The 27,514-nt window shown below is 38.9% G+C and overlaps 1 protein-coding gene across 3 annotated transcripts in view; it reads right to left on the reverse strand.

Moving 5' to 3' along the window:
- Positions 1 to 27,514, reverse strand: part of Rbcn-3B (WD repeat-containing protein Rbcn-3B) — a 438,089-nt gene that overhangs the window by 215,593 nt on the left and 194,982 nt on the right. For all 3 annotated transcript variants that reach the window (XM_067147119.2, XM_067147118.2, XM_067147117.2), the window contains exon 14: positions 2,036 to 2,231. In XM_067147119.2, coding sequence (XP_067003220.2) covers positions 2,036 to 2,231 — 196 coding nt within the window. The remainder of the gene's footprint in view (positions 1 to 2,035; positions 2,232 to 27,514) is intronic.

Consider the following 27,514-nt stretch of genomic DNA (forward strand, 5'->3'; position numbering starts at 1 on the left):
ATAAGCTTTCTGAAAATCTACTAGGACCACCACCCAGGGATGTCCACCTCGGCTTTTGTAATTGAGAACTGTCTTAAGATTGTGTATCTGTTCTGGACAAGATCTAGTCTTACGGAAACCAGCTTGGTATTCACCTAACTGTGAGTCTAGCTGTGTGGTGACTCTATTAAGCAGGGCTACAGAGAGGATCCTGTAGGTAATTTCTAACAAGGAAATACCTCTATAATTGTTGAGATCTGTCTTACTTCCCTTCTTGTGGAGGGGGTGAATCACGGCAGACGTCCATCCTTCAGGTAGGGACTCTGTTGTCCATATGTCCTTTATGATTTGATGGATGCTCTCCAAAGACTGGTCATCTGCATGTTTCCACATCTCGGCAACTATGCCGTCTTCACCTGAAGCCTTGTTGTTCTTGCGACCAGCGATGATGTCCTTTATTTCTTCTCTCGTAGGTGGTTGAGAATTAGGGTTCCTGTGTGAAGGCTCATGGAAAATAAGCTTTTCTTTAGGTTCCTCTGCGTTTAGTAGCTTCTGGAAATAATCTGCAAGAGTTTTGGTGCAGTCTTTATTGTTCAGTTGAAGTTTTCCATCTGGCCCGTGGAGGATGAGGGTAGGAGCTGTGTACTGGGTCGTTTGCTTCTTAAGTCCTTTGTACAGGTCTCTTGAGTTGTTTCTCTGAAAATTATTTTCAGCCTCTTGCATTAGGCTCCTGAGATAATTTCTCTTAGCACTGCGGATGGTGTTAGCTGTAGCTTTTCTTTGCATGAGGAAGGCATCACCCATTATTAATTATTCCCATCTCAAATTCCTCTCCCTATAAATTAATATTTGTCTTTTAATTTGACGCCCATAGGCGACCTTTTTTTCAGATAAGGTTCATGTCCAAAGCTGAGGATGAAATAATGTTGAAGACGACACATACACCCACCTCCCATGCTAGCGAATTTAACCGATGACAATTAAAATTCCCGACCCTGCCAGGAATCGAACCCGGGACCCCTGTGACCAAAGGCCAGCACGTTAACCATTCAGCCATGGAGCCGGACACGAGTGTTAGGAGTTAAAGTAATACAAGCACAACAAACAGTTACGCATAGGGCTGCCTTGGCAAATGTAGAGTCATTGCTGGAGTACATCGAGGGCGAGGATGATGCTCTCATCTCCGAGGAACTTGTTTTGAGAAACTTGAGTAAGCAAAATAAAGAAAAAGTGTTTCTAGACATAAAAGCAGGAAAACACGACTTATTATTTTCAGAAAGAGTAAAGTTACGTAGTCTGAATATTTTTCTTCGACTTATTAGTTTCAATGAAAAGTGCCGTTTATTTTTCCATTTAATTTCATTTGTGCTAAATGCTACTTTTACTACAATGGACTGGGTAAGTTAATAAAAATCAATACAGTAATATCATTTTAACTGTACTTTCAGCACGCCTGTTCTATTTTTTAATTTTTGTGGGTTAACTGCGAATTTACTTATCCAGGAAGCCTTAACCCTACATTATCCCGGTTAATCAAGAGTTGAAAGTATAGTGAAAAATAAGAACACTTTAGATGATGTACTGAAAGCATATGATCATAGGTCTGATGTAATATTTTTAATAGAAAGTGGTCACTACATAATAATGTTAATGAAAATCTACTGATATTGGAGTGCAATGCCCATTATGCTAAACACGTAAAATGGATGAAGTAACCACATTCTTTGTGTTGATACTCTATGATGTGTACAGCGGTGATTATTAAAGGTCTAAAATTAGGTCCACTGCTTTGAGAAAGTAATCATACCATTTTCCAATGGTGAATGTGGAAAAACAAAATACAGAATCAGAAACAAACTTTGATTAGTCACTAAATTTCAACCCATCCATGAACATCTAAATTAGGTCCTTCAGTGCTTGTATTTTAGTGTGCCCAGTTATGTCAGTGACTGCAAATATTTTCAGAAAATTCAAAGCGAAGATGATTTCTTCAAAACAATAAATGCTTAAGGATCAGGCTACAATAAATTATCCATATTTATATGTTCATACATACCTGTCTCCATTTGCCACACATATACTGTGCCATCACTGCAGCCAACAATCATGAAATCATCTAATGGGCGCCATTTGATTGTGACGACTGGAAACAGATGTCTTGAAGCAAGAACGTAGCATTTTCTTTGTGATAGGCTGAGCAACGTCACTGAGTGATCACTAGCTACACTACAAATGCAGGTCTGAATACGGTTCTGAAAGGAAGTATGTTCATGTATAATTATTGTCTTTCCAGTTAATTTAAGCTTCTCATTGCAAGTAAGATTATTATGATTAGAAATTAACATCAGAATCATTTTACAAAATTTGAAGCTTACAGTAAATGAGTTTAATAAGGAAACAAAATTCTTGCAAGGATTACAATTATTGAGTACACCAAATAAAAGGGGGCTAAAAATGTTTAATCTTGCAATCAAATACCGACTGACTTTCAGTTTTATAAAGATTTCAAACTCGCTTTCGCTCGTTGGGGGCTGCGCCCCCAAACCCCCAATTCCTCTACATTACAAGTGGTCTCATGGTAAATTACTGTGAGGAACCGGTACTTCGTTACGAAAAATGTATTGTGCCACCAGACGGCCCATTTATTTGTGTATATTTTTGGTCCTATAATATTTTCTCGTACTGTATATTCACGATTTATAGCAACGATAGCGTTAAACGTTTGGACGTGGTGCAAATTACGTACGATTCTCACAAGATAAGAAATATTTTCCTAACGTAACGGGGAGTTATAGTCTTGAAACTTGGTAGGTTTATCGTGTTTGAAACGCTCTATATTTACGTTCTTTGATGTTCTGTCGTATCTGCATCGAGTTCAGCGAAGATTGGTTTAGAACCTTGGATTAGGAGTACAGTGTTTACGTATTACATCCGTTTTTTTCATTTTTACAGGGTGCTAGAATCATGCATTTTGCTCACATATGATCCACGAACGTTCCAATGAGCCTGTCAAATTTTATGATTCTATCTGTCTTGTAAGTGTGTAAAACAGTAACATCAATTATGGAAAATGTAAAAAATGGATGTCAAATCTGAAAAAACAGCTCTATCCAAGGCATAAGGGATCAAGATACGACTAAAATTCCCGGGACCGGAGTTGTAGATCTCTTCATGATGGGATCCGAACGTCTTGTCCATTTGGCGGTACGATTTACAGTTTAGCCACCAAAATCCTCGAAAAGTTAGTTATCACCATCATGAAAATTGCTTCCAGATTTCGACAATTTCTGGAGATAAAAACGTCAAACAATGCAACTCTTTACAATTTCTCCGTTGGTTGGAGGCCAAAGTTGTAACTGCGACAAATATTAATTTTCTTGCGCACAGCAACACATCATCCACAATTTAGTTTAAGGGGAGGGAAATAAAAATAACAAAAAAATCAACATTTAGCCAGGCAATGTGCATGCTTAAAAGTGCAGGCTTTCATTTGGAAATTTATTGCGGGCAAACGGTGCGTCGTATCGTGGTATGGATTGCGGCGTTAGACGTCCCTTTTAGTCGTCTACATTACTGTCTTAGGTGCTTTCTCGTATCCCGCACATTTATACCATAGGAAGAGGTGAACATTTCGACCCATGTAAAATTTCGTACATTTTTCACAAAATTGAAAAATAATTTTGCCAACATAGCAGACAGGTACAGTCTTGAAACTTTGCAGGCAGGTTGACGATGAAACGACCTATAATTTTTGTTATTTGAGGTTTTACCGTATCTCAACGGGCTTCGGCATAAATTGCTTAAGAATCATAAATTAGGCTAAAATTTCAATAGTGTTTTCACATGTACCCACCGTTTTCCCATATTTGCAAGGCAGCTAGAATAACGAAAGTCGGTCTACATATGGCTAATGATGTTGCCAAGGAGCGTGCTGAATTTCGTTCATCTACCCATATTAGGAGTGTGTGAATCAGTAAAATAATTTATGGAAATTTAACAAAAATGACCAAAACCGGGAAAATGAAGCTCAATCTAAGGTAGAAGGAGTCGAGATACGACAAAAAGTCATAGGAACAAAGTTGTAGATCCTTTAATTTTAGGGAGTAAAAGTGCAATCCGTTTATTGATAGCGATTACCGTTGAGCCGCAAGATAGCTCGAAACGAAAGTCTGCACCGTCATTAAATTTTGCTTAATATTTCGAATTTTTGAGTGGGTAAAAGGTTAAATATTTGAACTTCTTGCAATTTCTACGTCTCTTACAGGTTAGGAGCTAGATTTTTGCAAAATTTTAATATTGTAGGGTACTGCATTATGGCGTCCACCACTTTGTTTGGTGCTAGTAGGGCAGAGGATTTTGATTGGGCGGTGCAGGGGTAAATATGAGAAATTGGAATGTTTTGGAATTTTTCCTTGGTTTACAGCCCAATTTCTATCAGACTGCCTAATTTCAACTTCCTAGTTCATCTGGAAGGGCCTAACACGAAATTTGAGTCCGATATTTTGATTGGGCGAGGAGGATGCTAAATATGAAAAATTACAACTTTTGGTTGCAGCCTAATAGCTATTACACTGCCGAATCTCAAGTTCCTAGCTCATCTGGAAGGGTATAACCCGAAATTTGAGTCCGATATTTTGATTCGGGGAGGGGGCTAAATATAAAAAATTTGGCCTTTCTGTAATGATTCCTTTGATACAGCCTAATAGGTATCAGATTGCCGGCTCAAAGGGCCTAACACGAAATTTAAGTCCGATAATCTTATTGAGCGGGGGGTGGACTAAATATGAAAAATTTGAACTTTCCGAAATTTATGGAATTTTTCCGTAGGTCACACGCTAACAGCTACCACATTGCCAACCTTTTGGCATTTTCCCTTAGGATACAGCCTAATAGCTATCAGACTGCCACATTTCAAGTTCCTAGCTCATCTGGAAGGGTCTAACACGAAATTTCAGTCCGATAATTTGAATGGGCGGAAGGGGGACTAAATATGAAAAATTTCAACTTTTTTGAATTTTTCCTTGGGTTGCAGCCTAATAGCTATCAGACTGCTGAATTTCAAGTTCCTAGCTCACTTGGAAGTGGGCAAACATTAATGTCAGTCAGTCAGTCAGTCAGTGAAGGGGGCTAAATACGAAAAATTTTTAAATTTTAGATATCAGATTTCCGAATTTCAAGTTCCTAGCTCATCTGGAAGGGTCTAACACGAAATTTTAGTCCGATATTTTGATGGGACGGAAGGGGGGCTAGATATGAAAATTTTGAACGTTTTTGAATTTTTCCTTGGGTTGCAGCCTAATAGCTATCAGACTGCCGAATTCCAAATTTCCATCTCATCTGGGACGGAAGGGTCTAACCCGAAATTTGAGTCCGACATTTTGATTTGACGGGGGGGCTAAATACGGAAAATTATAACTTTTTTGAATTTTGCCTTGGGTTACAGCCTAATAGCTATCAGATTTCCGAATTTCAAGTTCCTAGCTCACCTGGAAGGGTCTAACACGAAATTTTAGTCCAATACTTTGATGGGGCGGAAGGGGGGCTAAATATGAAAAATTTCAACTTTTTGGAATTTTTCCTTGCGTTGCAGCCTAATAGTTATCAGATTGACGAATTTCAAGTTCCTAGCTCACCTGGAATTGGGCAAACATTAATGTCAGTCAGTCAGTCAGTCAGTTAGCCTTGCGGCTTTATATATATATATATATATAGGATAAGATAGAGCCAGGCAATGTGCACGCTAAATAGTGCAGGCTTTCGTTTGGAAATTTATTGCGAGCAAACGGTGCGTCATATCGAGGTACGGATTGCGGCGTTAGACGACCCTTTTAGTCGTCTACATTACTGTCTTAGGCACATTTATGCCATAGAAAGAGGTTAACGTATCGATCCATGTCAAATTTCGCCCACTTTTCACAAATTGAAAAATAATTTTGCCAACTTGGCAGACAGCTACAGTCTTGAAGCTTCGCAGGCAGGTTGACGATGAAACGACCTATAATTTTGGTTATTTGAGGTTTTGCCGTATCTCAACGGGTTTCGCCATAAATTGCTTAAGAATCATAAATTAGGCCGAAATTTCAATAGTGTTTCCACATGTACCCTCCGTTTTCCCCTACTTGCAAGGCAGCTAGAATAACGAAAGTCGGTCTAGATATGGCCAATGACTTTACAATGGCGAAAAATGAAAGTATCCTCCAAATCAATACATCATATATTCCGTCATTAGACGGAGTAAACAAGATCAGACATGTTTCGGCTCGTTTGAGCCATCTTCAGTGAAAAAAATTAGGAGGGTTGGAATAATTTACATAATATGATTTGAAAACATGCTAAAAAACATAATGAAAGCGCAAATGAAAAAACAAACAAAAGAGAGCCTATACGGAAACAAAATTAGCACAAATATACAATATTTACATCAATATGCAGAGCAAAAAACAACTTATTGTGACAAAATTCAGTGAAACGGGTGTTAATTTGAAATAATAATAGATACTAAAAACTGCGTTAACCTAAGAAACAAGGGAATGAGAAAACAAATGATGTAGATGGAAATGAATAATAGTAGCACATGGTGAGGTTGTGGACCTCATAGTTTACAAACTATTGGTTTATAAAATTCACAAAACAGTTTGAAATCGCTGTTAAAATCATCTTAGTGGAAACCCATCACCTCAAATTGGTCAGGAGGAGAGCAGGAGCAAACATTTTGAGAGAAACCAAGCCTGAATTAACCTGCAGGCGAAAAGCCTGTGATAAGGAGAAAAAAACACCATGAAATTTAAGGCTTTAGAAATAGCAGCATTCTCGATATTTTCTCAATCTAGCGGTCCCTTTCTTCATTGTTGTTTCATAATGTTGGCTGGTGTTTTGCCTTATTATAGAGGGGTCGGAAGAGCCGCATATAAAAATATGAGAAGCTGTGTTAGGTGGAAGACAGATGCATAGTAAATTGTAGTAATCTAGTGGAAACCGTCAATGAAGTTCTAATCTGTAATGGAAAAAATGAGGTTGTATGAGAAACATGGGTTGATAAGTAAAAAGTGTGGAATGGTTGTGAAGAATGCTTAAACTTACGGTGTGCAGTAGGTGGTGTCCTCTCTAGTGGCCTGGCTTTCTCAAAGTAACGGTCTCGTTCGCGTGATCGAGTCTATTGTTGGTTCGGCTGTGTTTGCTAGGATGGAAGGAGCGGAGGGGGAAGGGGAGGTGCAGGGCGGGTTTGAGGAAGGGAGGGGTGTTGAGTTGGAGAGATGGAGGTGGGTTTGTTTGGCAAATATAAGGAATGAATGTTTCAAGAGGATGTTAGTTTACTCACTGACTTCTAAAGCTCGAATGGCGTGGCCTTCTCAAAGTGACGGTCTTGGTCGCGTGATCGAGTCTATTGTTGGTTGGCTGTATTTGCTAGGTTGGAAGGAGCGGAGGGGGAGGGTTGGTGTGAGGAGGGGGGGGGGGGGGGAGTGGTGGTGAGTCGGGGAGATGGAGGTGGGGTTTGTTTGTGTTATGGAAATTCTGACAAATGTATGGGATGAATGTTTCAAGTAGAATGTTCTTTTTCTCGCTGACTTCATTTAAATTGTGAGTGGGGTTCATAAACTGATCTAAATCGATGTGGATGCTCTCGAGAATGTTGAGCAAGGTGCCTTTTTGCTCATAATGCAAGATCTTCAGGTCTTTATCTATCGAAGTGTATTTGTGGCTGGATGCTTTATGGTGTTCGCTCATAGCTGAAAAACGATTATATTTGAGAGCGTTGCGATGTTCGGCGTATCTTATGACAAAATTGCGGCCTGTTTGACCTATGTAGCTGGAATTACAGGATTGGCACTTTAATTTGTAAACTCCGGAGTTCAAATATTTGTTGTTGATGTTGCTATTGTTCTTGTTGACAGTGTGTGGATTGAAAATGAGTTTGGAGTTGGTGTGGGAGGTTCTGTAAGCTATTTTGATGCTGTGTTTCTTGAAAATGTTAGAAATTCGGTAAATGCTACTATTATTGAAAGTGAATGTGGAAAATTTTTCTTTTGGAGCGGAATCTTTAACTAGGGTAGTCTTGGGTCTGCTTTTGTATCTATTGATGATTCTGCTGATGAAGGTTCTATTGAAACCATTGTGTTCTGCAATGCTGTAGATGGTATTAATTTCTTTTTTGTAATTCTTGCGAGATAAAGGGATAGTTAATGCTCTGAGGACCATGCTATTGTAAGCTGCTTTTTTATGTATGTCTGGGTGCACAGAGGTCTGATGGATGGTATTGATGGTGTGGGTGGGTTTCCTGTATATATTGAAGGATAAAGTGTTGTTGCTGTTGCGCCTAATGGTTAAGTCCAGGTAATTAAGGGCTTTATTGTTTTCTGACTCTATGGTGAATTTTATATGTGGGTCAATAGAGTTGAGAAATCCAAGTACTGTGTTGCTGTTAGTAACGTGGGAGTCTAAAATAACAAAGGTGTCATCTACAAAGCGTGTCCAGTGTTGAATGCCATTGATCTTGCCAATGATGTGAGAATGTTCTAAATGATCAATGTAGATGTCTGCAAGGATTCCTGAAGCTGGTGACCCCATGGGAAGACCTATCTGTTGGTAAATGACATTGTTGAAAGTGAAGAAATTGTTGTTCAAAGTAAATTCAAGAATTCGAATAAATTCATCTATTTCGCCTATACTTAAATTGCTGAATTTGGAGAGATTGTTTTTGATCAATTGTACGGTGCTGTTAACGGGAACATTAGCGTACATGTTGGTAATATCAAAAGAATGCAGAGTGTGGTGTTTGGATAAATTAAAGTGTTTGATCTTATTGCAGAATTCTAAGGAGTTCTTTACTGATGTGTTGGCTTGAAAACGATAGTGTGACTTGAGGAATTTGTGAATGAATCAAGATACTTCATAGGTCGGACTGTTTCTGAAATTGATAATGGGTCTTATGGGGATGTCTGTTTTATGGATCTTGGGTAGCGCTTTGGCTGTGGGAAGTTTCGGATTCATGATAATCATTTTGGATTTTTCAAGGTCATTAAACAGAAATGAAATGTTCTTGATGATGGTTTTTAGGTCTCTTTGTATTTTATTAGTTGGATCTTTTTTAGAGGTTATGAAGTAGTTGTCTGCAAAAAACTACTCTTAACATCTATTATCTTTTAAAGCTACATATTGGGATAGAGAGTGTTTTACCCTCTCGAGCTCCCACTCCTTTTGTTTTGAGGTGAACTTATTTCTCACTACCGATTCTTCCTTAATGTAATGTAAATTGTTCTTTTCTTAAGTCACCTCAGTAGTATGGGATTAGCCCTTGCATTAGTGGCCTAGTGCCAGATTAGGGTTTTAAACAGTGTATTAGGAGTGCAGATCGCCTCCTCTCCATTGTTATTTTAGAGGTCAAGGAATTAACCTTTTTCTCACTTAATAGACCTCAGTAGGTTGGGTATGTTAACCCTGTGTATATGTCCTTTGAGGACAACTTGAAGGTGGAGTTTGGTGTGGCCTTTGATAGGCTTAAAGTTGAGAGCGAGTGGCTCTTTTTCGAAAATTGAGTGTTGTATGCCTCGAGGAGGCTTTACTGTGTAATTTGGAGCAAGTGCTCCTGGGCTTGATTGGGGTCTTCTGCCCCTTTGTTGACTTCGGTATATCGTAATGCTGGGCTAATTGCTCAGAATTGTGTGTCTGGCTCTCGGAGCCCAAATCCTGTAATTGTACATTCTCGATTAGTGGTTTTGCTACTCTGTACCTGCCATTATTGTTATTTCTTGTTTTTTGCTAAGAAAATATAACCTTGTTAAATTTTACATTAACTTTAATTTCGTAGTTTGAGACCCATTCACACCCGCACCTTCTTTCACCTCTACCTACCACAAAAACACGGTAACAAGTGGTAGCAGAGCGTGGATGAATGGGTCTCAATTTAGCCCCTTTTGACGGCTAAACATTGTTTTGATTCGAACTCTAACAATTTTCTCTGTTGCTGGAATTTTTTGAGTTTTTCTGTTTCAAAATTGTTCTGTCATCATGCCCGGCCCTCGCGATGTTCTCCATCTTAACTATTTGCGCAAGGAGGAGTTGATCTATGAATTAACTATTAGAAATGTGCAATCTGGAGGCACGGTTGCAGTAGACACAAACAAGCTTAGAGAGTCCCTTGATTTGCCCATTTCCATCCCCACTTTGGGAGACAAAGAAATTGACGACTCTCTTTCCACGATCATCGAGAATATTACTGGGCTAGCATCTGTAGTTAGTTTTTTTGACGAAAATGATCCTTCTCCTAATCAAATTAAGCGTGTGCAAGCCAGGCTATTTCATTTTTCAAATAGAGTTAACGATCTGTTGTCTCTAAAGTTGAATGACGTTCAGAGGAAGGAAGCTAGTACGGTGCTCGAAAATATTTCTGAATTATCTAGTAAGGTCACTCAATTGTTAACTGGGGAAGTTCCTCCCAAAACTGATCTACCCGCTACGGTGAATGTAGGTAGCGAGGAAGAGCCTCCTAAGGGAGAAGTTAATAGGATAACCGTTGGAGCTCAAACGATCTCTGCCCCATTGGACAACGAGTCCGAACGCCTTGCATCGTTGAATAATGCACGTTCTGAAACTTCTTTGCCACTGAAACCTTTACCTACTATGTCACCTGGGTTCAGCAGCTTGCCTCATCCATTGGCAATGTTGCTCAGAGGTATCTCGAAGTTTTCGGTTAACACTACCAATGAAGTTATTTCATTCTTAAGGTTTTTAGTTGAATTTCAGGATCATGCCCTTGTTTTTTCTCTTTCTCCATGTCAGATTTTGCAAATCATCTATCCCTATGCAATAGGTATTCTCTCAGACAAAATAGTAAGAGCCATTGCCGAGCAATCATCTATTGAAGACTTCCACGCCCACTTGCTAGCTAACTTTATCCCGGCTAGGGCAAGGTCATCTCTGATTCAGAAGTACTATTATCGAGTACAGAGATTGGATGAAAATCTGGCTGATTTCATACAAGACATTAAGTTTTATACTAGGGTTTTTGCTCTTCATTTTCCTGAAGATCAGATTGTACAGGCTATTGTAGAAGGAATTTCACCATCCTATAGGTCATATTTGTGTTTCGCGGCGTGCCCGCAAACCTTCTCTGAACTTGAAGCATTGGCCGTCTCAGCGGAAGGAGTTAGATACGCCGATTCCTTGCGTGTCGCGAAAGAACCCCTCCTTCGTTTAGTAATACTCGGCCTCCACCTCGCCGACCAGTCACACCCCGTAAATGTTATGCTTGCGGGTCGCCTGACTATCTTCGGAACAAGTGTCCATTGATCAAGTCTAGTAGGGCAAATAATGGAGCTGGTTCATCACAAGGCTGCTTTAAATGTGGGGCTTTCTCACATATCGCCAAAAATTGCCCAAATTCAAATAGCACCCCCTCCTGCTCAACTTCTGGTGCAACTTCCACCAATGTCACTAATAATAAGTGACTAGCGGCTTCGGCTGAGTCAACTAATCCCTCTTCCCGAGGCTCAGCCCCTGGTAAACAGGTCGAAAATTCAGGGAACGTTCAATCTGCAAATCCATCTTTTGAATGCCCCAAAGAGTGTCTTAGGATTGCGGCGGATACCCCCCGCACCTGTTCCTTTTCTTAAAATTGAGTTAAATAATGAGCCTATAACAGCTCTATTAGATTCAGGCAGTGTTTGTTCAATTATTTCGGATCAATGGTATTCAAAATTGAAATCGGTTTGTAAACTACCTGACTATGGTTCATCTCCTGTTCAATATGTTTCGGCTAATTCATCTCCATTAGAAATTCTCGGTTCTGTAAATGTCAAAATTCGTATTTTTAAATTTACATGGAAAATCAAATTGTTTGTGGCTAAGCACTTGTCTTGCCCCATCATATTGGGAGCCGACTTTATTTCTCACACTGGTCTTGTGCTCGATCTTCAGAGTAGGTCGTGCACTTTCAAATTTGCTTCCAATTGTAAAATCCCCTTATTAAAATGTAATTCTGCATCATGTTCATCTATTTCGCCTACCCAGGATGAGATGTTGTTAGACCTTAGACATCTACCTGAGGAGCAGGCTGATAGTATTCGTAAGTTGTGTCAGTCGTTTCCTGAGGTGTTCTCTGATACTCTTGGTGTTACTGACCTTATCGAATACAAAATTGAGGTCACGGATTCGATTCCGGTCCGTTTTCCACCTTATAGGCTATCTCCACCTAAAATGAAGGCTCTGAAAGAAATCATCGATCAGATGTTGAAGGATGGTATTATTAGGCCCTCTAAGTCGGCGTATTCTTCGCCTATTTTTCTAGTCCCGAAACCCCAAGGGGGCTTCAGGCCTGTCATTGATTATAGGGCTCTCAATCGGAAGGTGGTGTTACAATCTGTGCCCCTTCCCGACCTTCATTCCTGTTTTTCATGGTTCCATAAGGCCAAGTTCTTCACCATCTTGGATTTGAATCAGGCCTACAATCAAATTCCCCTGGCCGAAGAGTCTAAACATCTTACAGCATTTGTCACGGATTGGAATTTGTATGAATACAACCGCGTGCCTTTCGGGCTCCCCACGGGAGCAGCTGTACTCACTAGGCTGCTAGATAGGGTCTTCTCCGACATCAAATTTGAGTACTTGTATCACTACTTGGATGATGTCGTCGTATTTTCGGAGACCTTTGAAGAACATCTAGATCATCTGCGAGAAGTTCTCAATCGCCTTCGTAAGGCTGGGTTAACTGTCAAGTTGTCCAAGGTTGCATTTGCTAAGCCCTCTATGTCATTCCTAGGGCATATTGTGTCACCTGATGGTGTTGCCGTCGATCATTCTAGAACACAGGCCATCCGTGATTTTAAACCTCCCAAGGACATTAAAGGTATCGCCAGGTTCATTGGTATGGTGAATTTCTTCAGGAAGTTTATTCCTAACTTCGCTAATAGAGCGGCGCCCTTAAACCTTCTTCGTAGGAAAGGCATCAAATTCGAGTGGGGACCTTCTCAACAAGCCGCTTTTGAAGATCTTAAATTAGCTCTCTGTAATGCCCCTGTCCTTGCTATGCCTGATTTCTCAAAGAAATTCATCGTACAAACTGACGCGTCGTCGTCAGCAGTAGCGGCAGTCCTTCTTCAAGAGACTGAACTAGGGAGGCGACCCATCGCCTATGCATCTAGGACTCTATCGGCTCAAGAAGCAAAGTACTCCATATATGAGCTCGAAGGTTTGGCAGTCTTATTTGCCTTAGAAAACTTCCGTCTCTATCTGGAACATGTCAAATTCGACCTGGAGACAGATAATCAAGCCTTAAGCTGGGTCTTAGGTAGGCCGCGTCGTACTGATCGTATAGCCCGTTGGGCCATCCGAATCTCTGCCTTCCAATTCGATGTCAGGCATATCAGAGGTACCGAAAATGTTGTCGCTGATGGACTCAGCCGTATGTTTTCCAACGACGTTGAGAACCACGAACCGGTCGATAGTTCATCTCCTCCCGAGTCCATGCTATCTGATGTTAATGCCATCTTAACAGATGCTCCCATGCTCTTTAGGGATATCGAGAAATACCAACGTGAAGATCCGACGCTGGCTCCGATAATGGAAACCCTTTCTTCTGGGGAACATGTCGTCCCTTATGTTTTGAGGAATGGTGTTTTATGTTGCCCTTCGAGGCATGATAAGATGATGAAGGTTGTCGTTCCAGCTGTTCTTGTACCTATGATCTTCAAGTACTATCATGAGAACCCATTAGGAGGGCATCTAGGCATCTTTAAAACTCGTGAGAAGTTTCGTGAAATGTTCATCTGGAAGGGGATGGACGGTGAAATCCATGAACTAGTAAAGGCTTGTAAATCCTGTTTGCTTAGTAAACCAACCATGTCCACCAAGGTAGGCCTTTTGTCTTCTCATCAAGCGTCGCGCCCCATGGAACGCCTGTATATTGATTATGTAGGACCCTTCCCCCAGTCGAAGGGAAATGCCAACAAGTTCATCTTTGTATTCGTAGATGGTTTTACAAGATTTTCCTGGTTATTTCCGACTAAGCTGGCTACCGCTCAGTCCACCATTACTTGTCTAAATTCTATCTTTGCTTCTTTTGGTCCGTGTCAATATATTGTATCTGATATAATGCTAAGGCTTTCACATCTAATTTATTTCGTAAATTCTGCTTTGACCTATCCATATCTCATGTGTCGACTTCTGCGTATTACCCTCAACCATCTCTGGCTGAACGGGTTAATCGTAATCTCAGGTCCGCGCTTATTGCCTATCATCATGAAGATCATTCTAGATGGGACACGTCTCTGCATTGGTTAGCTTTTGCTTTGAATTCGGTGGTTCATGAATCACATAAATTTACTCCAGCGTCTTTGATGTTCAAGTTTGTTCCCAACACGCCGCTCTCTAACCTCTGGTCTCTGAGTGACATTCTACCCGAGACAATAGACCCGGACAATATTAAAGATCTTTGGAAGAAGGCTAAAGCCAATCTTAAAGTGTCTCATGAAAAGGTTAGGGAAAGATATGATCGTGGACGGAGACCCACCAATTTGAAGGTAGGTGACCAGGTGATGGTCAAGAACTTTGTTCCCGCGGGCAAGCTTGCCCCCAGATTTCATGGGCCGTGTATCATTCTCGACTTCCTTACGCCGGTTACGTTGTTATTAAGTAATCCAGCCACCGAGAGGATATTTAGGGTTCACCTGTCACAGGTGAAACCGGTGTAATTTCTGTGTTAACTTGCTTCATATTATTTTGAAAGGAATATGAAGGTTATATTTTTTTTGAGTTTTCACTTTTAAGGCATTCTGCCCCTTCTATAATATTTTGTTTTATATGTAAGCATTTTGTAAAACCTTCCCCGAACCGTTAAACTGCCATTCTGTCCTTGCCACGGCCATTACCACGCTCCCATCTCCTGCTCCCCACACACTGTGGCTTGCTTATATAAAATGCCATGGATATCTGCACGCCGCTGGCCCCTCAACCTCTCCACAAAGCCTGTGCCCTCAAAAAAAAGATGATGGTCCAACAAAATTCTGCCGCCTAGCTTTAATGTTTCAGTGCCCCCGCAGCCGCGCGGCGCCGTGCCGCGACTGGGATAGAGGAAGGGCCCCCTCTACTCCAGCAAGGACGACAGGTGTACGGCGAGCCGGAGCCTTCCTCCCGGCCAAGGCTGATGTGCGGCGCACGACCTGCTACTTGCCCGCAGCCTGTATATGTTCACCGCGGGCGCGGCGTGCTTCAACACCACTGCTCCCCTCATAGTGCGGGCGAGCGGTATCTCAGAGTACTTGAGGGGTCCGAGCGGCCGCCTTTGGACGCAAGCTGCAACGGCCGGTCTGGCCATCCAACTTAATCAACATCGAAATATTTAATCAACTACATGGACATTTACTATCAGCAATTACTACACTTGGGAATTCAACAGCAATATTTGGTGGACTTTGAAAATTTTTCTTCACTTTCAAGTATTAAAAGTTTTTCTTCTGAATTCAACTTCTACAAACATAAAGACATCACTTCAGCAGTTACTACGAGAATCTTTGAAACTGGATCAAATCAAATTTTCACTATTTTGATAAATGCTTCTGCAATTAATCTCCATAGCAACATCATAACTTGGACCTTGTTTTCAAACAAAAGTTTATGTTCTTCTGTGTTACCCCCTCGGAGGAACTTTTGGGGGGGGAGGTCTGTACCGGGCGGTACACCTCCACGCCGCTTATTTAAACCTTGCGCCAGTTGAAACTCCCCTGCCGGGAGAAGTCTGAACTTGGTCTTATGTGTTAATTTTCAAGTTACCCTGAAGATGCCACTACTTGGAAATTTTGAAGTTTCTGAACTGTGTTGTTTTCGATGTATTTTTGTTTTGCTTGTAGTAAGAAGTGTGAACATTCTCTTCTAGAGGACACTACTGAAGAACTACAACGATGCACCCTAGTGCGAAGTGAAAGAACTGTATTTTTTGGAGAAAATTTAATTTCAAAAGTTTGTTCTTTGCTAAATTTCTTTCAGTCATTGTTTAAGTTGGCAATATTAACCCTTTCTTTCCCCTTGTTTTGAATCTAGCCAATCCCGAATTTCTTTAATTAATTTTCCACCAATAATGTGTTTCTTCTTCATATTGTGTAGGGGTTCTCCTTATCCACCAATAAAATTATTGTGGGCGGGTGTTTTCCTTCCTGAAACGCCTCGAACTTTCCGTGAGAGTATATAAACTGCTGATTTTACGGTCTCTGCGCCACTTCAGTACCATCTTTCAGTGTGTAAAGTACATAGCAGGGGGCGGGAAGCGCCTCTTTCTTCGGGGAGCAGTTCTACTCCAAGGTAATGGCCTTTTAATAACTTCTTTTCTTGCTAGCTCAGCAGTTTAACTCTCGGGGCGGGTCCGAAGCGTTTCTACCATGTAACCTTTTCCTAAAATGTAACTACTCTTAGCATCTATTATCTTTTAAAGCTACATATTGGGATAGAGAGTGTTTTACCCTCTCGAGCTCCCACTCCTTTTGTTTTGAGGTGAACTTATTTCTCACTACCGATTCTTCCTTAATGTAATGTAAATTGTTCTTTTCTTAAGTCACCTCAGTAGTATGGGATTAGCCCTTGCATTAGTGGCCTAGTGCCAGATTAGGGTTTTAAACAGTGTATTAGGAGTGCAGATCGCCTCCTCTCCATTGTTATTTTAGAGGTCAAGTAATTAACCTTTTTCTCACTTAATAGACCTCAGTAGGTTGGTTATGTTACCCCTGTGTATATGTCCTTTGAGGACAACTTGAAGGTGGAGTTTGGTGTGGCCTTTGATAGGCTTAAAGTTGAGAGCGAGTGGCTCTTTTTCGAAAATTGAGTGTTGTATGCCTCGAGGAGGCTTTACTGTGTAATTTGGAGCAAGTGCTCCTGGGCTTGATTGGGGTCTTCTGCCCCTTTGTTGACTTCGGTATATCGTAATGCTGGGCTAATTGCTCAGAATTGTGTGTCTGGCTCTCGCAGCCCAAATCCTGTAATTGTACATTCTCGATTAGTGGTTTTGCTACTCTGTACCTGCCATTATTGTTATTTCTTGTTTTTTGCTAAGAAAATATAACCTTGTTAAATTTTACATTAACTTTAATTTCGTAGTTTGAGACCCGTTCACACCCGCACCTTCTTTCACCTCTACCTACCACAAAAACACGGTAACAATAACAATTACCGTTTAGCCACAAGAGAGCTCGAAACGAAAGCCTGCACCGTCATTTAATTTGGCTTAATATTTCGAATTTTTTAGTGGATGAAATATTAAATATTTTAACTTTTTGCAATTTCTACATCGGTTACAGGCTAGGAGCTAGAACTTTGCCAAATATTAATTTTCTAGGGCACTGCATCACGGTATCCGCCATTTTGTTTGGGGGAGGGGGGCAAAAATTTAAAATTTAAAATTTTTGGAATTTTTCCATACCTTACACGCTAATAGCTGTAACTTTGCCAAATTTCACATTTCTTCCACATCTGGAAGTGGTCAATCATTTATGTCAGTGAGTGAGTCAGCCGTACGGCTTTATATAATAGAGATTTTAAAATTATCATCTTCCAGTTCCATTTCTGAGAATAGATTAAAATAGCCCTGTTCAGAGCTATCTGGCACACTATCTGCATGTAGGTAGAGGTATGATTGTTTACTGTTCTTCTCCTTTACCGAGCTCGATAGCTGCAGTCGCTTAAGTGCGGCCAGTATCCATTAATCAGGAGATAGTGGGTTCAAACCCCCCACTGTCGGCAGCCCTGAAGATGGTTTTCCATGGTTTCCCATTTTCACACCAGACAAATGCTGGGGCTGTACCTTAATTAAGGCCACGGCCGCTTCCTTCCCATTCCTATCCCATTGCCGCCATAAGACATGTCGGTACGATGTAAAGCAAATAGCGTTTACTGTTCTTTACTGCAGGTAAAAGATAGAGTACTATAGGAATCTGATCAATCGCAATTCAAATAACCGGGGTAAGGTCTGGGGCATAGTCAATGAAATAACACAAAGGTCAGTTAGAAAAGAAGAGATCAAGGAAATCAGATATAAAGGTGAAATCTGGAAAGATGACATAAATATTTCTAATAAATTTAACAATTATTTTATTAACGAAACCACTGAGAAAGCAAAGCATCACAGACAGATTTCCGACTCCACATTAAATAATATCGCTCGCAACCCTCATACTTGCTTCCTTGCACCGGTAACAGAATACGATCTGAAGAGATGTTTGAGTGAAGTACATGAAAACAAAGCTGTAGGAATAGACAATATTTCGGCTCGAATTATTAAAGAAAATATAGAGTCATTAAAGGAACCGTTGCTGAATATTATCAATGATTCCTTCACCTTAGGTTACTTTCCAAAACAGCTTAAAACAACAATAGTAAAACCTCTTCACAAGTCTGGAAATATTTGTGACATTAGAAATTACAGACCCATTTCGATAACTACAACAATATCAAAAATATTCGAGAAATGCTTAAAGAACAATATTTACCAATTTTTAGAAAAACACCAAATACTTTCGCCCAGACAGTTTGGATTCATTAAAAATCTCGGAACGACTGATGCTATATCCGCCTTAACAAAGAGAATATACGAAAATCTTAATTCTTCTCTGCTCTCCACAGGGATATTTCTCGACCTTGAAAAGGCATTCGATAGTGTGTCACACCGCTTGCTCCTCCAGAAATTGGAAAAATACGGCTTTAGGGGTAATGTGCTGGATTTGCTTGAGAGTTACTTGACAGATCGAGTACAGTATGTCAAAATTAATCAACATCTAAGCACACCAATGAGGATAATAAAGGGTGTCCCACAAGGCACAGTATTAGGTCCTTTATTGTTTATTATATTTATTAATGATCTAGAGAAAACAATAGCAAATGCCGAACATACGCACGTCGTAACATATGCAGATGATACAGTCATTTATGTTGAGGGTGATAGCTGGAATCTCGTCAGACAGAGAGCAACTCGAGCACTGCTTAAAGTTCAAGCATGGTTAGATAATAATGAATTATTTCTAAACATTAAAAAGACAAAATTTATGAATTTTTCTGTAACAGATACACGAAACGATTTTAATGAATTAATTGTACACAACATCAACTGTAAATTTAATTGTAACTGCTACAAAATTTATAAAGTAAATAATGTTAAGTATTTGGGATTATTAATTGATTCGAACATGAAATGGAAAAGTCACATTACCGATTTAAGAAAGAAAATCAGAAGAACTGTTTATATATTTCATAACTTAAAATACATATCCAGTATAAAATTGTTAAGAGAGGTTTATTACGCTTTAGTTCAGTCTATTCTTAGCTACGGAATTTTGGCATGGGGAGGAGCCTACAAAAATGTAATCAATAAAATACAGGTTGTTCAAAACATTATATTACGAATAATGTACCAGAAAGGAAGATTATACCCAAGTAGTCAATTATATGCTGAAGCAAATATATTTAATGTAAAACAGCTCTATGCCCTTGAAATATACAAATATATTAACAAAAACAAAAATATAATTGAGAACATTAAACATGAATATTCAACACGCAGTAAGATGAACCACCGTTGTATGTTATACAAACCCAAACTTAGCATAACAAAGCGCAATTTCTTGTACTTCATTCCAAAATTCTTTAATGTCCTTCCCTGTTCTTTACAAACTACTTTATTAGGTCAGAAAATGAGTCTGAAGTGTCTTAAATCCTTTGTCAGGGATAATAAAACTGTTATGGAAGAAATAACTAAATGAGAATATCACGTCACCATATCCAATTTCTATTCAATGCTCCACCATGTGCTGTTGATCATATCCGTCATTCACTCATACCCATACTCGTATTTCAGGCATCATTTAAAATATATTTCTCACTATGTAATTAATATTCTAAATTACCACACACAAGGTTTCACCTTACGTGGTATTTTACTGATATCTACTCGACTCTGTTGAGGTTGGTGTGATTTTGTATAATAATAATAATAATAATAATAATAATAATAATAATAATAATAATAATATATTTAATGTGTGCAAGAGATAGTTAGAAGTTCAATTTATTTTAAGTATTAATAATTTGATAATAATACTACTACTTCTGTAATATATGTGGTTTAGTTATAAGATTAATATTTCTCAAGTAATAATGTTATTAGAAGAGTTATGTATATATAAAACAGAGTCCTGTAAATATGTAAACGACATGATGAATGAATAAATACTACTACTACTACTACTACTACTACTACTACTACTCAACAATAGTAGATATCACTAGCAGGTAAAGCAACAGTGAGAATTGTTTCCTTTTATTCATAATTTTGAGGGAATTGGAAGTCTGGCTGCAACTAAATACATTCCTTCTCTGCAAATGAAGGTGTTGGGATGTTTTGCTATTTCATTCATCTCTCAATTTAAGTATGCCTATACTGGCTTGTTACACCATTTTAACTGGAACACACCTGTCTTCACATGACAAAATTGACATTTTAGAACAATCTTTGTCAGTCAAGGTTCATGTCCAAGGAATCAGAGCAAAAATCTTCAAGAAACATGGCTTCTCTGTATAAACAACAAAACTCAGAAGATATCACGACTATAATTCCGAGCCATGAAAGCATCAATTTAAATATCAGAAAAGTCTCCTTAATTTCATTTTGTGTCAAAGTGGAGAAATGAATTTTAAGCTATAGTAGATTGTTTCAACCAGTAAGGCCAACTATAAGAATTTTCCTTTTATTCTGGTGTTGATATTATGTTTCTTAGTTCCTACACACACTTCATCGTAGAAGCAGAAAAAAACATCAAACTTCAGAGATGAAAAGAGATATTCATAGATCACTTGCTACTGATACCGTATAATCCTAAATACCACCCGCCACTGAATAAGACCTGCACAACTGAAATTCTAATGACAAAATTTAGAAAAATATAAATCAAATGTTTACTTACCAATTTTTTAAAAATTTTGTCAAATGTGTCACAAAACTACAAATTGTAAACACTTAACAAGTAATAAAAATAAATAAAAACACCACAATGAGAAATAAAACTAGTTCAATGTGCAAATCAGTTACGACTCAACGTCATCAGAACTACCACCATCAGAACTTTAATAATAATGTTATTTTGCTTTATGTCCCATTAATTTTACGGCTTTCGGAGATGAGGTGCCAGAATTTTGTCCCGCAGGAGTTCTTTTATGTGCCAGCAAATCTACCGACATGAGGCTGATGTATTTGAGCACTTTCTAATACCACCAGACTGGGCCAGGATAAAACTTGCCAAGGTGGGGTCCGAAAGACAGTGCCTCAACCATCTGAGCCACTCAGCCTAACTCAGGTCATTTCAATCGTCCAGTTGGTGTCAGTGAGCAATCGCAGGCAGACGCCATCCACTGTGTCTAGAGCAGTTTCAATGCAGCTTTGAAAAACCGGTTCACACAAATATCCAATGGCTATAGCATAGAGGTCAGCCCTCCTGGAATTACTGCCACATCAGTTTTTCACTTACGGTGTCTGTCGAATGAACACGATAACTGTTGAGCACAAGCAGTCTCTTCTTCCGCAATAAAGCTCCCGAGCGACGTTGCCAAACATACTTCACCCAGCCCTCAATTAGCTCACTGTCCATCCAGCTGGATTCCTGGATTTGAACGAAAATACCAGGTGGCAAATTTCCATTCATAAGTGTCTTTGTTTTCAGAACCAGATATGGAGGAAATTTGGTTCCGTTAGCTAGAAAAGCTTAAATATGAGTTGCACCCGAATTTCAAGAGCAATATTTCTGTAAAGAAGTGCCGGTGGTTTTCAGGATTATACAGTAACTGCAGGACAATTTTTCGATAGACAGCATTGATCATTGATATATATTGAGTATTATTCAAACCATGGCCACTTTTCCAAGAAGCTAACAACAATGCTACTGAGCTATCATATCTGCTCTCAATGAAGTTCAAATATTTACCCAGGCAGCAAGTTGTAATGGAATTATATTAATGCAGTGCAACCCAGAAATAGTGACTGAGAATTAAAAGAGCAGGGACAAAAAAAGAAATAATAATACAAACAACAAACAGTACCTGGGTTTGTGGGATGTAGCAAATGGGGGTGGGGGTGAGGGTGGGGGTGGGGTTGTATACCACAAAACTGAAGAAACAAGCTACAAAATGGCAATTTTTTTAATGCTCTCTGAACAAATTTCGACAGAGAGGTAAAGGTTGACAGTTTACCAATTTAAGTGTGGTAATAATAGCTTTTGAAATTTTGATTCAATACTTCACAATAAAACTTTCACCAAAGGAACAACATTATGCATTTATTACAATTAAATAGAAGTATGGCGTGATTATACAATTAAAATAATTTTGTGTTTGACTACTCACTAAGAAACTAACGGACACTAAAGATTCTGCCAGACTGACAATTGCGTGCGGCAAGCAGGTGAATCATACCTCGGTGTCCATGACCTTGGCAAAAAACGAACGAGAAAAAAAACACACACACACACACACACACACCCCTGCTACCCTCCCTCACAGCACATGCAAAGCCTCCAATACCTGCTGTGGCGCTATACAAATCCATTAGCCGGGACAAACGACATCTTGTGCGTATTTCCGCTAATAATTTTGTTAATAATTGAAGAAAATAAAGGAAATAATTAGATGATAACTAGGGCCCGGATTCATATGCACTAAAACCTCCAAAAATATGCATGCACATATGCACTAAAATTTTGAAAAAAATGCACAAAAATATGCACTAAAAATAAAACAAAATACACTTACAAACGCATTATTTTATTTTAACTCAGTATTAAAGTGATAAACATGTTTCATTCATTGTAAAATGATTCATGGCAGTAGCTTATTAACATTTTTTCAATGTTTCCAGGGGTCAATGACTTTCTGTTGTCGGACAGAAATAATTTATATGCTGGAAATGACCATTCTACGTCGACGCATGTAATTGGGGAATATTTGTACACTAGCACTGATTGCTTGGAACATTCTTCTGGCAAAGACAGCCTGATTCTACTTGTGTAGTTGCTTATGGATTGAAATATCAGAAAGAAGAAAATAGCTGTTGTAAAAATGGTTATTATCCATCTGCAACATTGAAAGCACTGTCCTTGAACAGGGAAGGCTTCTCGTGTTGCCAAGGAATGTAAAACATATACAGAGTTAATTATATTTTTAATTTCGTTCAGAAATCTTAGATAATCATTCAAACATAAGAGAAAAATATATCTATATATGCACTAACGTTCAAAATATGCATTTTCTAAAAATCTGGGCCCTACTGATAACACAACAGGCTTGTACAAATTGATTTTTTTTTAAATAATTCCTAGTGAATAAAAATGTAATATTTTCTCCAAAAAGTGTATGTGTGTGTGGGGGGGAACCAGTTGACTGTCTCTGTCAAAGGGTAGAGAAGCATCCACCTATTCAGTAACATTAGAACGAAAATACGAGGCTGAATGTGACTGTAGCGTGGCGACGAAAATTACACATTCTTAAAAGTTTCTTATATACAGTCTTTTGATAGACCTAATGTTATAAGCTATAAATTTCATTTTTGTTCCATATTTTAGTATATCACATCAGTTTTGGGACTAGTTTCATTCACTTAGTGGCCATCTTTGGCCAAATTAAAATTAAACAGATTATGTGATAACTAAAACATAATGTATACCAGACAAAGACAATGTTGCAAGAATAATTATAACATTAAAACACATATAACAAAAATTATGGTTATAATGATCTTGGCATAATATGATATCTTTAAGTTGACTTAGGACCTCAGGCAAAGAAGTAAATCTCTAATGTCTAATGTAGAACAAGCACTGACTTGCTGGAGGAAGCAGACAGGCCATATATACATGTCTCAAATAAGCAGAACACTGTGACATTTATGGGCTCACACAATGTCACTCTTAACACTAAGAGACATTTCAACAATGACAGTAACACACATGGTTTCATCATAATAAATATCCAGCTCCTTGGCTGAATGATCAGCATAGACTCCTTAGGGTCAAAGGGACCTGGGTTTGATTCCAGGCCGGGTCAGAGATTTTAACCTTAAATGGTTATTTCCCTTGGCTCGGAGACTGGGTGTTTGTACTGTCCCCAGCATTCTTGCAACTCGCACATCATACTCAACACTATCCTCCACTGCAAAAACACTCAGTTCCCATCCAAGGCAGATGCAACCCACACTCGTTGGAGGGTCTGCCTTACAAGGGCTGCACTAGGCTAGGAATAAACACATGAAATTATCACCATCATCGTCGTCGGTGGCGGCTGTAACTCGATCCGAGTATATATAACTTCTTCCTGCATAAAGTGAGCAGTTGATGATGATAAATTAACAAAAGAAGTGGAAGCAATGTTTAGGTAATAACTCCTCTTATGATGATGCTTCCAGAAAAAGTTCTAACCTAGGTGAATGCATGAATGAAATACATCTATTCAGGAATGCAAAGAATTAATGGTGCCACAACTGATTACTTGTAAATAGTTGTCTATGTTTATCACATCATCTTGTATCACATCTAGAGCCTGTTCTCATTTGAAAATTATAATAGGATTTGGTCAACAAGGCTACATTAGAAAACCTGTTTTCCAATTCATGGTGGTGATGATTTTTGTTTTAAGAGGAAGCACAACTAGGTAACCATCCTTTCTGATCAAATTACGTGGTATCAAAAATGAAAATAAATAATGTATTCAACAAAACCATTTTAAAATGAAGTAAAATATAAAACAAAATTCTTTTATTAAACCAAAATTAACACTGACACATCAAAAGGGAACAATTTCTCTGAGTAACAGAACACTTAAAATTGAATGTGCGCTTGATTAATGCACTCTCACACAAAGCGAATGATGAGATTACCAGTATTATCATCATCTAACATTAGTTTGAGAGTTTCCTGCAGGCTGAGGTTCCGTCTTAGGCCAGAGAGATCAGCACACTCTGTCACAGTGAACACAGAACCACATGAATATACTAGGTGGAGAGGTTCTACGCTGTTTAGGAGGTAAAAGTATGTACTGATCCTCCATGACCTACCCTCAGTCAGCACAAAACTATGGCCTCTCTTTGTAAAGGCTGGAAAGAGGATCACCATACAGCAATTATTTTCTTCTTAATTGCTCTCAGCGTACTGTGAGTTTGGATGGCTAGCCACTCATATGCCCACTAAGCCAAATTAGTACAGAATAGCTGAAAAAAAAATATCCGTAGCAGGTACGTTCATAGGTCTAGGTGGTGAAAGTACCGCTTCTTTTCCATCTTGATCTGCCAGTTCGTTGACCACAATTTCCACGTAACTAGCAAGCCACGTGAAAGTGATTCTGGTGGCAGTACTGCACTACTTTGCTAGAATGTCATGAATCTACTTTACCAGTGGATGTAACAGGAAACATGAATCAATGAATTGCAGAAAACTTAAAGAGTTGGTTCACATGAGAAAGTTGCCCATTTCTGCCTCAATGCAAACTGCAGAGCTTCTAAGATAGTGAAGAGTCCTGCAGCATGTAGCATTTGGCTAGTTTTCATACCTCGAGTACAGTAGTATTAGGATTAAATAGGCACTGACAGCTTGGATGTTGCGACATTCTATGAATTTTGGCAGTGTACTGTACCAGGAATTGTTCCAGCCCAGTACATTATTTCATATTTGCCGGAATATATGGAAAAGGGACGGCAATAATGTGTGTTTGTATGCCCGACATCTTGTGCGAGCTCGATACGAAGCTCCTCGTGGCAAACAGGACACATCACGAGCAATGAACCTGTGGGTGACGTCACTGCCACATGTTGTACGCCTTTCTCTCGAATGTACTGGAAGGAAAATTTCTAACTTTTTAGCTGATAAAGATACAGAAATGAGACATACATCATCGTGTAGCTCATGTTCTGAACGTAAACATATGTCAATTTCAATCAAATCCATCACGGCATTCAAGAGATATAAGCGAGAAAGGAATCACATTTCCCCTAGTGATGTGGCAAGCAACCTTGGGTAGTACAGAATATAAGCAGCGGACCAGACCGTTGCAAATCAGTTTGCATTCTTCACAGCTGGCTCGCATGTCATGCTGCACGCAATGAGTGGTATTCATTCTGCCGGAACATCGTAATACTTATATAACTTAGACTGCAAGTTGACACTTAGTTCCTGTGAATACCAGTGAGTAACTTATAAATGGCTGGACTTGCAATTCATCAGGCATTCAGACTTTGGAAATTAACGTGTGTATAACATCGAAGTCATAAGTCTTATAAGATTTCGGCAATATTTGAACTTGACAAATACTGTATCTCCATTTTCGTGTGAATGACTTTACAAACTTGAAGTTAGCACGGCTACTTTAAATCGTAATGGTCTTGAACTGTTTCAACGCAGAATATTGTAAGTGTAGGTCGCAACACATTGACTATTTTGAGTATTATCAAAGCCTAAAACACTTTAATTTGTGGCGAAAGACTGTTCGCGTATCATCGTAACAGACTGTACCATTTGAAACAACCCATGTGGATAGACAGTATAATGAACTTCGTAATTCAGTGTTATTGTGAAGTATAGGACTCATACATGAATACTTGTAGAACTGTGATAGTGAGAAGGAACATTACGATATATTACGAGAAAGAACTATTTATTTCTTTGTTGTGAAAGTGACCCATGATAAACTGTGCTTCGAATGAAAGTGTAATTTCTCATTTTTCAATTATCGTAATTTACGATAATAGGCAGTGCTTCGACAAATTTCTCATCCAGTGAATGGTGATTATTTATGAGACAAATAATCAGTTCTAACAGTGCAAATCAAATGGTGCACATATCAACACAGGACACTCTTATTAGTGGCTTAGTCAGTTGGACTATCTCGTGTTAAAGCCACTCTTTTAGTAACATGAGAAATCCTGACTCGAGACGACGGAGATTTGATGCAGATAGACGTGGACTTGGTACTACGAGGGACAGTTCAAGGGACGTGGTACTATGGAACATCGTGGTGTTTGTTGTTAGCTGAGTTCCAGATTGCTGCTTGCAGAGCAGTATTCAACTGTTCGAGCTCAACAAGAAGGCGTATGTCAGGTGATATCAGTGCTTTTTCCATTCAAAAATATAATATAAAATATAATAATATATAATATAAAATATAAAAATATAAACTTTTATAAACAGTGTCATTACTGACAAAGAACATTAAAAGCTCACTTACTTAATATTTTATAAACTTGGAAAATTAACGCTTTACAACTCTTAAAAGTAAAGACAGACTTTCAAATAACTGTGTGCTCTCGTAATGTCGTATGTTCTCATTTACTGGAACTTTAGGATTTCAATTGAGTGCTTCATTCATAGTGAAAGTGTATCAAACTCTCAATTTACAATATTTATGTAAAGTGTACAATAAGTACAATAGGACAATACTCAGAACTTTATACCAGAAGACCAGATTTAATTTCAAGTGTTTCATATTTGAGTTTGATGTGTTTACAAGAAGGAATTACAAAATTTACGTAATTTAT

The sequence above is a fragment of the Anabrus simplex genome, chromosome 5 (assembly GCF_040414725.1).
Source record: "Anabrus simplex isolate iqAnaSimp1 chromosome 5, ASM4041472v1, whole genome shotgun sequence".
NCBI lineage: Eukaryota > Metazoa > Arthropoda > Insecta > Orthoptera > Tettigoniidae > Anabrus > Anabrus simplex.